At 44.8% G+C, this 14767-nt stretch overlaps 1 protein-coding gene across 1 annotated transcript in view; it reads left to right on the top strand.

Moving 5' to 3' along the window:
- Msh2 (mutS homolog 2) overlaps window positions 1–11036 on the top strand; it is a 37978-nt gene extending 26942 nt beyond the window's left edge. Inside the window, exons 8-12 of the mRNA XM_050146172.1 lie at window positions 3161–3406; window positions 4485–4689; window positions 6513–6760; window positions 8041–8216; window positions 10644–11036. Of these exons, the coding sequence (XP_050002129.1) occupies window positions 3161–3406; window positions 4485–4689; window positions 6513–6760; window positions 8041–8216; window positions 10644–10811 (1043 nt within the window). The 3' untranslated portion in view covers window positions 10812–11036. The remainder of the gene's footprint in view (window positions 1–3160; window positions 3407–4484; window positions 4690–6512; window positions 6761–8040; window positions 8217–10643) is intronic.
- Window positions 11037–14767: the final 3731 nt, after the last annotated feature.

Raw genomic sequence — 14767 nt, 5'->3', positions numbered from 1 at the left:
GCTGTCTCACTGGCTCTCACAGTATCGCCTGTCACAGCTCGTTTCTTCACTCCTTAGCTGAAGTGTCCTTTTGCTGTACCTTTCGAATGCTGAGATTGACGGTGTGAGCCACTATTCAATGTTTGTGTTAAATCTATCTGTAGGTTCACACCGTAGGGTATGGGAATGAATATCACTGAAAAGTGAATACAGGTTAAACAAGACCAGCTGTTGGGAATTCATAGATTTTCATAGTCCTGTTATGCCATTGGGGGTGGTATTTTTTATTTGAAGGGGCAATGTGACTCACTATGTGTTACCAGCCTGGGAATGACGTGAGTCTGTTTAGTGTTTGGTGGGCAGTGATGTGTGTTAGTTTGAAGGCGACATAAAAAGGCTCTGTTCAAGATTAAGGGAGACCTGAAAGGACAGTCCAGCTAAGTCAAAGGCCCAGAGGGGCAGTTGAGAATAGCCGGGCAGCGGGAACACTACTGTAAGATGCTGGGACACCATCGTGGTCTAGAGCTCACGGCAGGATGGAAAAACAGGAGGATGTTTTTTTCTGAGGGCTGTGTACTGAATTGTTTAGGAATGATGAATCTTGAAAGACTGTATACATGTTTAATTCTCTAAGTTGTTTTACTTTTTGAGTGTTCATAATAAAGCAAAAGAAACAACTTAAGGTTTATTTTAATATGCTGCATGTATTGGTGCAGAAATGAATGGGGTGGTTTATGAAGATTATATTCTTGCTTGATGATATCAGGTAACTGAAGCACAGTAATTAAGTTGATTTGTGTTCTTGAGTCTAATTTGCATTTTGAAGAGCACTATAGATGCTGTTTATTTCAACCGTGAGTCTTCCTCCAAAACAGAACAGAAGCTGTTCTTCACCCAGCTGGTAAAGGTCTGGTTTTAGTCTCTGAATCTGGGGATTCGTATCATTCGCCATCAGCCTGAACTAATGTGACTTCTTTAAAATGCGGTGGACATAGAAATTCCTTTCCTGTCCCTTTCTATGGGTTCAGTTTTTGACCCAGGCTAGCCTCAAAGTTGAGAAAAGATGCTTTACAAAAAGTATAAGGCTTGTGAAATGGATAAAGATGCTTGCTTTTGGCTGTGCGACCTGGGTTTGATCCTTAGGCTCCACACGGTGGAAGGAAAGACCTGACTCACCAGAAGTTGTCCCCTGATGTCCAAATTTGTGCAGTGGATCATGGGTGCACATGCATGCTCACATAATAATAAATGCCTATTTTTTTAATTATAAAAATTTTATTTTATTTTGTTTTAAGATAGTTTAAAGTTTGAGATAGTTTATACATTGCAGGCTAGCCTTGAGTAGTTGATCACCCTCTTGCCTCCCAAGAGTTGAGATTACAGCCCTAGTCAACCCATGCATGCAGGTGTCTGCAGTGGCCGGAAGAGGGCATTAGAACCCCTGGAAATGGAGTTCCAGATAGTGTGCTACCCAGTGTGAGTGCTGGGCACTGAGCTCAGGTCCTCTGCCGGAGCAGCCATTGCTCTTAACCACAGAGTCACCTCCCCAGCCCCAGTGTGGTTGAAATCTTAACAAGTTTAAAATACTAAGGAGTGGGAGTGTAACGCAGCTGTAAAGAGAAGCTCGCCTAACACGCACAAAGCCCTGGCTTTTCCCTACCATTTCAAATTAAGTATATTTTAGTAAGTTCTACATTAATGGTTAATTAATTTCTAGAGGTTCTTACTGCTTTCTGATAATACAGTGTGACACTTTCATTTCCTTCCAAACAACAAAACAGGAGTGTAATTTTATAATACGAGATGATTATTTGATTTGGCCATTTTTAAGTTAGTTATCACCAAAACATTACTTTTATGTAGAACAAGATAATGAAAAATGTAATGTTGGGGCATGGTGGCAATGCTCTTTTTTTGTTGTTTTGTTTTTTGTTTTTCCAAGACAGGATTTCTTTGTTTAACAGCCCTGACTGTCCTGAAACTTGCTCTGTAGACCAGGTTGGCCTTGAACTTGCAAGAGATTCTCCTGTCTCTGCTTTCCAAATACTGGGATTAAAGGGGTGTGCCACTACAGACCAGTTGGCACACACTCTTAACTTCATAACTCAGGTGACAGAAGCAGGCAGATCTCCGAGTTCAAAGCCAGCCAGCCTGGCCTAATACAGGAAGAGCATAATCTAAAAAAACACAAAACTTTAAAGCAAATTTCCAGCCATTTAAACAGAAAATCTTATGTATTCTTAAAGTTGAGCTTTTTCCTGGACTCTCCAGAAGCACTGCCATTGGTAATCACATGATAGGTCATGAGACATGTGGGTTTGCTCTGTCAGCCACTCCGCTCCATTAGCATTTAGAATCCGCTGTCTTCACGTCTTTTTTCTAGCCTGTGTTAGGGAGTTGTCGTGATGGCATTTAGGTGTAGGGCTATGGCAGAGTGGGAACTTAAATGTGTGCTAATGGCTGTCGGGTCAAACTACGGAGAAATCTCCTCTGCGTGTACCAGTTGAACAATTGAAACTCAGCTAATATTCTTACAGTGGCTGGCACATTTCTTTTTTTCTTTATAAAATATTTATTTATTTATTATGTATACAATTGTCTGTGTGTATGCCTGCTGGCCAGAAGAGGGCACCAGACCCCATTACAGATGGTTGTGAGTCACCCTGTGGTTGCTGGGAATTGAACTCAGGACCTTTGGAAGAGCAGGCAATGCTCTTAACCTCTGAGCCATCTCTGCTGGCACATTTCTTGTGATCCTAACTCTGTCATCGTTGCTTTCCTAAGTTTCCCAGCATTTAGGGGAATGTAAGGCTAGAAAAACATTTAACACCACATTGAGTTTCAGACTTTTTTTTTTTTTTTTTTTAGAAAAGATATTTATTTCATGTGCATTGGTGTTTCGCCAGCATGTTTGTCTGTGTGAAGGTGTTGGGTTCCCTGGAACTGGAGTTACAGGCAGTTGTGAGCTGCCATGTGGGTGCTGGGAATTGAACCTGGGTCCTCTGGAAGAGCAGCCGGTGGTCTTCACTGCTGAGCCAATTCTCTAGCCCCAAGTTTCAGGCTCATTTCATTATAGCAGACTTGTCAATTTTTTAAATGGCCTTGAGCTAAACTTTGATCCTAAGGTGTATCTTTGCTGTTTGATAGTCCTGTGTACATGTCCCGCTTTGTGTTTTCACAGGCTACGTAGAGCCGATGCAGACGCTCAATGATGTGCTAGCTCAGTTAGACGCCGTCGTCAGCTTCGCGCACGTCTCAAATGCAGCACCCATTCCTTACGTCCGGCCGGTCATCTTGGAGAAAGGAAAAGGAAGAATTACTCTGAAAGCCTCCAGGCATGCTTGTGTTGAAGTCCAAGATGAAGTCGCGTTTATACCGAACGATGTGCACTTTGAAAAGGGTGCCCAGACGTTCCACATCATCACCGGTAAGGGGTTTGTCTTTGTGTAGCCTGGCTGTCCGGGAACACAGTTCTATGGCTTCGAACTCACAGAAATCCACCTTCCTCTGCCTCCTGAGTGCTGGGATTAAAGGCGTGCGTCACCAATACCCTGCTGGTAAAATTTCTTTAAGGAGGGGAGAAAAGTCACAAACCAAAAACCTATATTTTGGGCTTTGTGTGAAGAGTTAACACTTCCTTAAAGCCCTGGAATGGAAATAATGTGTTATAAATGATGAAGGAAGTCTCTGTTTCTGACGTTAGAGAAAGAATGCATTCTCGGGTTGGTAATGCTTTTAGATCCTGATTAGAAGGAAAACTTTGGGGTGACTAAAGTGTAGGAGACAATATTGTTCCGATAGAAACCTTCCGTTTCAGTTGTTCGGAGCATTTAAAAGAAAGGTTGTTTCACCCACAAAGCTCACCAGAGTCAGTGTGTGGAAGATTGGACCTGTTTGCTGGAAAAGCTTGTGGTAGCTCCATTTAGAATGAGCTGAGCTGTCTGGAGAGAGAGTAACCAGATGCGGAGTCTAGAAGGCAGGAGGGAAGTAAGAGTGCCACAGGTACTGGGCACGTGATGCCTGCATTCTGTCGCTCCCTGAGTGCGTATTTAAATCATGTAACCTAACCCAAACAAGGAAACCGTACGTTTGCCAAAAGAAGGGTTGTGTACACGGAGTTTAAGTGATATGAGGAGTTTGCCCAGGCTGATTATTCATTACCAGCCTACTTATTACTATTGACTATCGGTTGTGTCTACTTCTGACACCATTAAAATAGTCTGCCGGTATCTTTAGCTGTGGTAATATATGTAGATTTGCCGCAGTCAGACTCCAGGTTAGCTGTATATTTCACGAGCTTTGTGTAGGCTTGTTGGTAGAAACGGTAAGAACATTGTGTTTGGAGGCTGTGGACAGTGACTTTGTGCATGTGTTCTTGATGGCTTTTGTGTCTTCTTTGGGTATCATTGTGACTTAAGTAATCTTCAGTTATAGTTTTGAACTACTAGTGTCTTGTTAGTGAAAGAAATCAAAAGTCTTGCTTTTTGATATAATTCATTTTATAGGTCCCAACATGGGCGGTAAATCCACATACATTCGTCAGACTGGGGTGATTGTACTCATGGCCCAAATCGGGTGTTTTGTGCCATGCGAGTCAGCAGAGGTATCCATTTTGGATTGCATCCTGGCTCGAGTTGGGGCTGGTGACAGTCAGCTAAAAGGTGTCTCCACGTTCATGGCTGAAATGCTGGAGACTGCGTCTATCCTCAGGTATGTGTGTGGCCCTTGGCCCCATTCTGTGTGAACCACGTTTACGGATTCATCTGTAAATGAGATAGGCTTTCTTAGTTTGGCAATTGTTTGCCTGTGAGCTGTATGTACTTTCTATGATCTTAAAAGGGTGACTGGAGCTGGGCCGCCTGCTGTCCCGCTAATCTGGAGACAAGGGGTGACTCAATCTTGGTTGCTTGAGTCCAGCTTGGGCTCCATAGAAAGTGTCCAAAAACAGAACAGGGGAAGCAGCTTGTAATCTTTTAAAAACAAAGTTCCTGGACCAGAGAGACGGCTCACCAGTTAGGAGTACTTACTGCTCTTGCAGAGGAGCTGGTTTGGTTCCCAGCACCCACATAGCGGTTTCCAGCTGTTTGTAACTCTGGTTGCAGAGGTAATACATGTGCACATGCCTCTGGCCAGTATGTGTTCCTGTGTGTCCGTGGGGCACATAATACACCAAGCACATACAGATACACCACCTAAAATAAATGCTAAGTTCTTACTGTTCCTAGTGGTCGCCTCTGCTTTCACCTCCACTGTTCACAACATCTAGAACCTTCTTGTCCTTTATTCAAATCCTTTCTCTTCTTTAAAGTTATTTTATGCGCATGTTGTTTTGCCATTGGGTGTCCGGTCCCTCGGAACTGGAGTTACAGTTGTAAACTGCCATGTGGGTGGTGGGAATTGAACCCAGGTCGTCTGGAAGGGCAGTCAGTGCTCTTAACCACCGAGCCACCTCTCCAGCCCAGTCTTTAACATTCTAATGGTGAAAATACTTCTTCCCTGATGGTTTTTACAGTCATGGTTTTGTTTGCTGTGTTTCCTACTTTGTGAGGTTGCAGTTTAACACTGAGTGGTTTAGTAATTGATCAATACATCTATATCTACAACTTTAAAAAAGAAAATGAGATAGCAGTTGACAGAAAAAGAGGTATGTTGTGGGAGTTGCGGGCCTGCTTTTCGTCCCGCCCAGCTCCCGCCCGGCTAGCTTTACACCAGAAATAACAACACACAAACTGTATTCTTTTAAACACTGCTTGGCCCATTAGCTCTAGCCCTTACAGGCTAACTCTCATATCCCGATCAACCCATCTCTAATAATCTGTGTAGCATTAGTCTTATCGGGAAAGATTCAGCATGTCTGACCTGGCAGCTTGCTTCATGGTGTCTGCCTGGGAGAGGGGAGCATGGCCTCTGAGCTCACTTCCTCTTCCTCCCAGCATTCTGTTCTGTTTACTCCTCCCACCTATGTTTTAACCTATGAGGGCCAAGCAGTTTATTATAATTAACCAATGACCTTCCTCCATCAGAGGTAAACGCAGGGAGTGGTGGTGCACACCTTTAATCCCAGCACTTGGGAAGCAGTGGCAGGCGGATCTCTGAGTTTGAGGCCAGCCTGGTCTATATAACGAACTATAGGATAGCCAACACTACAAAGGATACCCTGTCTCAAAAAACCGAGAGAGGGGGTGTGGGGAGAGATAACACACATATCAACCCCCTGATGTGGATTCATGTGTGCTGTGTCCTGTGTTCAACAAATAATATTCTGCTGCAGACTCCCAAGACCTCTTTGTCATCCCTCTTCTGTGATGATCCCTGAGCTACATTGTGTGTGTGTGTGTGTGTGTGTGTGTGTGTGTGTTTGAGACAGAATTTCTCTGTGCAACAGCTCTGACTGTCCTGGAACTCTGTAGACCAAGCTGGCCTTGAACTCACAGGGATCTGCCTGCCTCTGCCTCCAAAGTCTGGGATTAAAGACGCGTGCCACCATGCCAGGCTTCAAACTACATTTTATGTCCTGTAATTGTGCATTTCAGATCAGCAACCAAAGATTCCTTAATAATCATTGATGAACTGGGAAGAGGAACATCGACTTACGATGGGTTTGGATTAGCATGGGCTATATCGGAGTACATTGCAACGAAGATTGATGCCTTTTGCATGTTTGCAACCCATTTTCATGAACTTACAGCTCTGGCCAGCCAGATACCAACCGTGAACAATTTGCACGTCACTGCACTAACGACTGAAGAAACCTTAACTATGCTTTACCAAGTTAAAAAAGGTGGGCACGCGCAACTCGAGGCAGGAACTTACTGCCTAAAGTGGTATCTGTCATCACATTATTTCTTCTCGATGGTTATTGTTGTTTTTTAAGGACACACTTACTGCTGGTTGTCTAGAGAAAAGAGTAGTATACATTATCTGCATTACTGCATCAGATGAAAAAGGGGAAATGGGTTTGGTTTATTCCAGTTACAGATTTAGGTTGGTGCTGTTTTTTGAAGTATGTGTGTGGAGCAGACTGTTGACATGGTTTGTTTTCAAAGGATCTACGTTCTTTTGATCTGTGTGTGTGCGCGAGCACCTTGTCTGTGTATGGGTTAGTGCACATGAATACAGGCAGAGTCCAGCAGGAGATGTTGGATGGCCTCCAGCTGGAGTTGGGACTTGTGCTGGGAACTGAGTTCATGTCCTCTGGAAGGGCTGTCCACGCTTTTAACCACTGAGCCATCTCTGGCTCTTCATGTTTTTAAGGTTGTGTTCTGGAAACATGCTCATTTGAACGTGGTGAGTCAGATTCACTGACAGTGTTAGTAGTGGCTCTGTGGTGTTTGTCTGCTGCTGTGGCATAGGTTTAGAAAAGCTGGTGGGTGTGGTCCCCCTCCATGGTGCTGACCTCCCGTGAGGCATCAGGAAGCTTCTTTATCATAGTGGGTGGTTATTTCACCAGTCACCAGAATAAGGTTTTTCACACGTCTGACTTCCCATGAACATGTTTTTGTTCTTGTTACTGCTCACGTAGTCTTGATGTCCTCTTAGTTGTTTTTGCTGAATAGGAATTACTTTGAGTTGCCGTGTTTGCATTATTGATATTTGTTAGAGAAGACAGTATTTGTAGTAGATCTAGCATTCAGCACGAAACTCTGGTTCTGCTTTTGTTGTCTGTGTGCTGTGCACTACAGAAAGAGAAGTAAGTTCACCCTTGTTGTGGGTGTTACGTCCAACTGAGCAGTCCGGCTTTAGGTAGTGTGTGAGATAAATAAGTAGACCTAGTTTTTTAAACAGTTGGTGCATAATTGAGGCGCTGCAGCTTTGTAGTGGTAGCCTCACTCGTCCTTAGTGCAGCCGCACAGCCTCTGAGCTCACTGTTCCTCAGGTCGAGTGCGCTCAGCGCCGCAGTGAGAGTGAGGATGTGAGTCACGTCATTGAAAGTTTCCTCAGAGTGTCCTGAACCGCTTGGCTATTGCATTTAAAATAATCTAAAATACATTTTCTAACAGGACAATAAAAGGACACTCCATTAGCATAGCTGCTGTGTCTTTCCACCCTGATTTCCTGCAGGTGTCTGTGATCAGAGTTTTGGGATTCATGTGGCTGAGCTTGCTGATTTCCCGCAGCATGTAATAGAGTGCGCCAGACAGAAAGCTCTCGAGCTTGAGGAGTTTCAGAACATTGGAACCTCACAGGGACGCGATGAGATGGAGCCAGCCGCCAAGAGATGCTGCCTGGACAGAGAGGTTGGTCATCTGGGCTTCAGTCACTGCACCTCTGTTGTAGATATTGGGACCACAGTGAGCTGGGCTTTCCCCCAAAGGGATTTCAGTTCTTGCTCTTTGATCGGTCTTAACTGACTCTCATATCTTAGCATAACCAAAAATATCCCAAGTTGGTTGTTGTTTGGGTCGTATTGGTTTTTGACATAGGGTCTCACCATATAGCTTTGGCTGGAATTCCCCATTTAGACTGGGCTGACCCAGAACTCACAAAGATCCACCTGCCTCTGCCTCCAGAGCGCTGGGATTAAACATGTGAACAACCATATCTGGTTCCCAGCTTTTCTCTTTATTTTCTGTGCCATCTTCCTTTGTATGGATGGACATACAGGAGCTGGAGAAAGAGTCTCTGGAGCCAGCCCCTGTCACCTCACACTGCCCCCAGCCCCTGTCACCCCACACTGCTCCCCCAGCCCCTGTCACCCAATGGCCCCAGCTCCTATCTCACCATACTGCTCCCCAGTATCATTTAAAGTACTAAATTTGATTGTAGAAATAAGGAATATAGAGAATTAATTTAAATATATGTTAGTCTAGATTAAGTTTTACAGCCGTAGATGTCCAGCTAAACTGAATAAGTAAAACAACAGAAACAGTTCCTGCCCTTCATTTTGTTTAGAATATATTTAATTAAGAGAAATGGCTGTGTCTCCGACTTATTGAGGAGCTGTTTGTGGGCAGAATGTTTGTTCCCAGAGAGGCTCTTTGTTGAGCCTTCTGAGTTGGTGGTCAGATTCAGATGCTCACGCAGTGCTGCGGCAGATGTCTGACTCATCTCCGCCCCTGCCTCCCCTGGCAGCACTACGGTGCTGTATATATTGGGGAGACTCTGACTTGGCGTGTCTGTAGTTTTACCCAGCGCATGTTTTTAGGGGTAGATGGTTGCTATACAAAAAGGACAGCCATAACTTGCTCATAATTTTAGATGTGGAAAGCTGCCACCCTGAGCATGGAGTGGTTTTGAATCCGCCTTCCCCTTGATGTATCAAACTCAGAGATTCTGATGGTTGGAACCAGGCAGTCTGCTCCATGTAATTCTGGTTTCCACGAAAACCGAAACCATGTACTTCTGTTAATAAGATATGCTTTGAAAAGTTTTAAAGCTAAAGGAGACAACATTCTTACTGCTGTTAGTATAGGGTTTGTCTTTGTTTTTTAGAAAGTACGTGCAGGAGTTTGAATTCCCCTGGGGCGGGGGTGGGTGGTGGTAGGGGGACAGAGAGAGATTGTGTGTGCCCTGGTGCACATGTGCAGGTCAGGGGACAGCTGACATGGGTGGCTCTCAGCTTCTGCCATGTAGGTCCCAGAGATCAAACTCAGGTGGCCAGGCTTGCCTCTGCCCTCTGCATCATCTTGCCAGCTCTGTCTACGTGATTTTTAGTGGAGAAGTGTTTCTTTCTTACTAGTTAGACATCTGCCGCTTACCTATAGATGCTTGCTGGTGCCTGTCTGATAAAGGCCACTGTGTGCAGCTCCAGTAAATGACACAGTGCCTCGCCTGCCTTCAGACCTGCAGTCAGTCACTTGGCTCCTCAGGACAGATGTGTGAAGTTGATAATAGCCGCGTTTTAGAGATGGAGAGTGTGACTTAAGGAGCTTGCCCTCAAAGTAACAGCCATGTCCTTTGTACAACTCTGAGCAGTAAATAGAAATGGAAAGATCCTGTGTACATGCATGTGTGCACGTGTGCATGTAAGAGAGAATTTCAGGTTTATACTAAAGTGTGCCTTATAATCCTTAAATTCTTTTTCCCTGAGATTAAATTCCATGTCAGTTAAAGCAGAGGGCTTGAAGAACTACTAAATCTCAATTCCTTATCATCTGAGAATAAAATATAAATATCACTAGGCCTTTAATCCCAGCATTCAGGAGGCAGAGGCAGAGGCAGGCGAATCTTTGTGAGTTCAAGGCCAGCCTGGTCTTCACAGCAAGTTCCAGGACTTCCAGGGCTACACAAAGAAACCCTGTTTTGAAAAACAAAAAACAAAACAAAAATCAAAAAGTATAAATATCTTATTAATGACTTGCTTTGGAGACATTCATAGCAACCAAGGGTTTTGTGAGTCTAAGAATTGCTTGCCCACTTAATATGATAAAAATGTTTGCTAAACATTGAGTAGCTCATTTAGATCAAAGTTAAAGAGTTCATTGCTCTGGCTGGCTGGAGGAAGAGTGCTTGCTGCTTTTCCAGAGGCCCCAGTTCGGTTCCCAGCACTCACATGGGTCATGATCTATAAATCTAGCTCCAGGAGACCCAACACCATCTTCTAGCCTCTAAGGGCACTCATGGACATATGTCATACAGACACATGAATAAGAAAAAAGTTCATTACTGCTGAAAGCAACTTTAAACAGACGTTTTAATGATGGTGGGACATGGGTGTTTTTCAGCAAGGTGAGAAGATTATTGTGGAGTTCCTGTCCAAGGTGAAGCAAGTGCCCTTTACTGACATGTCGGAGGAGAGCGTCATGCTGAAGCTGAAGCAGCTGAAAGCCGAGGTGGTCGCAAAGAATAATAGCTTCGTGAATGAAATCATTTCACGGGTAAAGGTCACATGAGAAAGCGCCAGCGGCACAGAGAGGGCAAGGATGAGCTCGCCATGTGTGGCTCTGCCGTGCTCACCATCGGGACTGGGAGAGCGGTGTACCCAAGTTTTTAATGATACTTTACCTGAAAATGTCTTAAAATATTCTCAAGTTGAGATCTGTAACTGGGTCTAACGGGCATGGGCAACTTTAAGCAACATGGAGAATTTTATAAATAAAGTCATATAGTTTGTAGAATTGGTGGTGCCTTGTGTTTCTTTGCAATATGACTTGTATACATTTGCCCTACTGATATTACCTATATGATGGAGGAAGGTCATTGGTTAATTAAATAAAGAAACTGCTTGCCCTGATAGGTTAGAACATAGGTGGGTGGAGTTCAGAACAGAATGCTGGGAGGAAGAGGAAGTGAGCTCAGAGACCATGCTCCCCTCTCCTGGGCAGACACGATAGCTCTGCTCTCTGAGGCAGACACGATTGAACTCTGACCCAGGATGGAAGTAGGCTAGAATCTTCCTGGTAAGCGCACCTCGTGGTGCTACATAGATTATTAGAAATGGGTTAAGAGGTTGAAACTAATGGGCCAAGCAGTGTTTAAAAGAATACAGTTTGTGTGTTGTTATTTCGGGGCATAAGCTAGCAGTGTGGGCGGCCGGGGTGCTGGGGACGTAGCCCCGCCGCTCCTATTACTACACCTATAGGCTTTGTACAAAAACATCTCAAAACAGAGGCCATGAATATCTGTACACATACATAATAATTAAAAGAAAATTAAGCCAGGCGGTGGTGGTGCACGCCTTTAATCCCAGCACTCTGGGAGTTTGAGTCAGCCTGGTCTATACAGCGAGTCCCAGGACAGCCAGGGTCACACAGAGAAACCTTGTCTTGGAAAAAAAATAATAATTTTAAGCCTAGCATGGTGGTGCACACCTTTAATTCCAGTATGTGGAGGGGGGGGCAGAGGCAGAAGGCTCTCTAGAATTAGAGGCTAGCCTGGTCTGCATAATGAAACCCTGCCTCAGAAAAATCCCTATATAACTGATTGACAACAAAATAGGCAAGAGACCTGCATAACTGTCTTTCCCGAGAAATAATAATGGAAGATAAGCCAGTGAGAAGAGACAGAGTGAGACAGTGAAAATCACGCGAATCGCCTGGACAGTCTGTGGGGCCACTGGCAGTGGGACCAGGATTTATTCCCTAGTCCTTGAACTGGCATCTTGGAGCACATACTCTTTGAAGGGATACCTTGCTCAGCCTAGATATGGGGGGAGGGCCTTGGTCCTTCCTCGAAGTGAAGTGTCAGACTTCATTGACTCCCATGGGAAGCCTTACCCTTTCTGAGGAGTAGGATGGGTAGGTGGGGAGGGGGGAAGGTGGAGGAAGCGGGAGGAGGGGAGGGAGTGGGAAGGGGAAAGCTATATAAAATTAGACAAGATTATATTATTAAAAATTCTTAACTGAAAAAAAAACATGACCCACTTGACTATGAGTTGGGATGGTTAGAGTCAGGTGAGTATTGGCAAGGGCATGAGGAGACGGAACTCTTGTACACCTGTGGGAGAGGAAAAGCTCTACCCCTTCGGAAAAGCAGTCTGGTAGGTCCCCCAAGCAGTAAAAAGCTGGTTCCTGTCCTGGGTGTCTGTCTAAGAGAAAGAAAAACATCACAACAAAATTGGCACACAAGCATCAAGATTTTCAAGAGTGGAAGCCGTCCCAGTGTCCTGGCAGAGGGTGAGTGTGTTAATAAAGTGTGGTCTGGCTGCTTGATGTTAATCTGTGTTCAGAGAAGCAGTGGTACATGGGTAAGATTGGGCGAGTCCTAAAAATGCCGAGTGTGAAGCCAGTCACAGGGGTTCACACTTGGTCTGTTTGTACATTGAGTCACCTGCCAGAAATAACTTGATAAGTAGTGGTCTGGGGCTGAGGTTTGGGCTCAGCATTTGTGAGGTGCAAGTTTAGGCTGGGGTGTACACACTTGTGAACACACGGGAACCACTGGGTTGTAGACATGAAATGGACAATCATGGTACCTGAGCAATGTGAATACAGGTCACTTCGCCCAAAAGACGAGGTAAGTAGACGGCTGTAAACATAGAAAGGTTTTCAGCTGGTCTAGGTGGCACTTGGGGACAGGCAAGTGGATCTGAGTTCACAGCCCGTCCTACATAGTGAGGCCAGAGCTACGAGATCAGACTCCCTCCCCCAGGCACAATTCCATGCCAAGTTAACTCCTGCATCCTCCTCCAGACATGACTAGTTCCAAGTGGCAGTGCCCACTATTGGTCAGGATATGAGGGGGCACTGTTGCTGGGCATAAGCTTTGTAAAATGCAAATCATGCCCCAGCATTCTCTCTAAAATGTCCTGTTCCCAGGGGGGACATTAGAATGTTCGTGCTACCTAAAAAAGGGTGATTAGCTACAGCCCACAAAGGAGCAACCACAAACCTTGAAACAGGAAAGAGTTCTTGCCCTGACTTAAATGCAATGTATTCATTATCATTTGTTTGTGTGTGTGGTGTTTCTACTGCATGGATGTCTGCATCACATCATGCATGGTGCCCATGGAGTCCTGACAAGGGTGTTGGAGCCTTTGACTCAAGCTCCAGACAGGAACCACTACGTGGGTGGGAACTGGGTCCTCTGGAAGAGCAAGTGCTTCTAACCATTGCACCATCCTCTCTAGACCAGTGTAGAATGCCTGAGTGAAGTGTGGAAGTGTACCCACTGCAGGGTACGACGAAAGAAGCAAACGGTCAAGTGAGCCCCGAGAGCCATGCTGGCAGAGTGGGCCTTTTCCCAGGGCGTCTGGAGAGAGCGTTCCCTCAAGTGCGACTTCGCAGGTCTTTTTTCATCACTGTTCAGTCGTGCAGTTTTGTTTCAGACATGTAAACTTTAGTGTGAAGAGAAATTGAAAATGAAGCCTAACCTTTAAAATAGTTTACTGTGCTCTTTTTCTTCATCGCTGACGGATGCTGGCTTTTCCTTTTTTGAATACCAAAAGCTCGGGAAGAAGGCCAACTTGGACAAAATATGTGTGTGGCTTGTATTTTGAGACGGGAGCTTCCAGGCTGGCCTGGAACTCTAGATCTCCCTGCCTCAACCTCCCGAGTATTACGCCATGACCAACTGTAGGGCTTGTTTTGTTTTGTTTTTACAACAGTCTCACTACAGTAACCCTGGCTGTCCTTGAACTCATAGAGATCCATCCACCTCTTGAATGCTGGGATTAAAGGCATGCGCCACCATGCCTGGCTCAGCCAGAAATTTTTACATAATTCGAAAAGCAATTTTTAAACTGAGCTGAAATATTTTCATCCCTTGGATGGCTGCGAAAGGGTGTTTTTAGATTGCTGTACGGAAGCATGTTGAAAATGGAAATCAGCTATGATGGTTTTAGTTGTTAGGACTACAAGAGACGGAGGAGCTGGTACTGAGTCCAAGAAAACATTTAGTCTGTCAAGCTCTAACAGCCAGGCTCCTTCCATTTATCTAAAAGAAGCTTCGTTTTTAGTTTTAAGATACTTTTGAAAAATGATTAGGATGCCAGGGACTGGGGCTGGACTCCTACACATGCTAACAAAACAACCTGGCCTTTGCTTAGAGGCCCCTTCCTTTTGGGACCTAAAACAACCCGAGTTCTCACCTGTCAAAGACTGCATTGCACCGGAGAGATGGCTCAGTGGTTAAGAGTGCTGGCTGCTCTTCCAGAGGATCTGAGTTTGACTCCCCGCACCCACATGGAGGCTCACCACTGCCAGTAATTCCAGTTCTACGAGTTCCTAGGCTTCTCGTGTCTTCATACTCTTACAGATAATGTACACACACACAATTAAAAAATCATAAAAGTAAATCTGTATTTTAAAAAGGCAATCTATACACATCTTTAGCTGTAATTTGGTGGGTTTCCTCCCCCCCCCACAGTTGAAATATTAACCAGTAATTCCAGAAGAAAGCAAATTTCTTA

Source organism: Alexandromys fortis, unplaced genomic scaffold (assembly GCF_014885135.2).
Source record: "Alexandromys fortis isolate MF-2015 unplaced genomic scaffold, M_Fortis_MF-2015_v1.1 scaffold_42, whole genome shotgun sequence".
In the NCBI taxonomy this organism is placed as follows: Eukaryota; Metazoa; Chordata; class Mammalia; order Rodentia; family Cricetidae; genus Alexandromys; species Alexandromys fortis.
The sequence above is the reverse complement of the archived record's forward strand: the minus strand, read 5'-3'. Positions and strand labels throughout refer to the sequence as shown.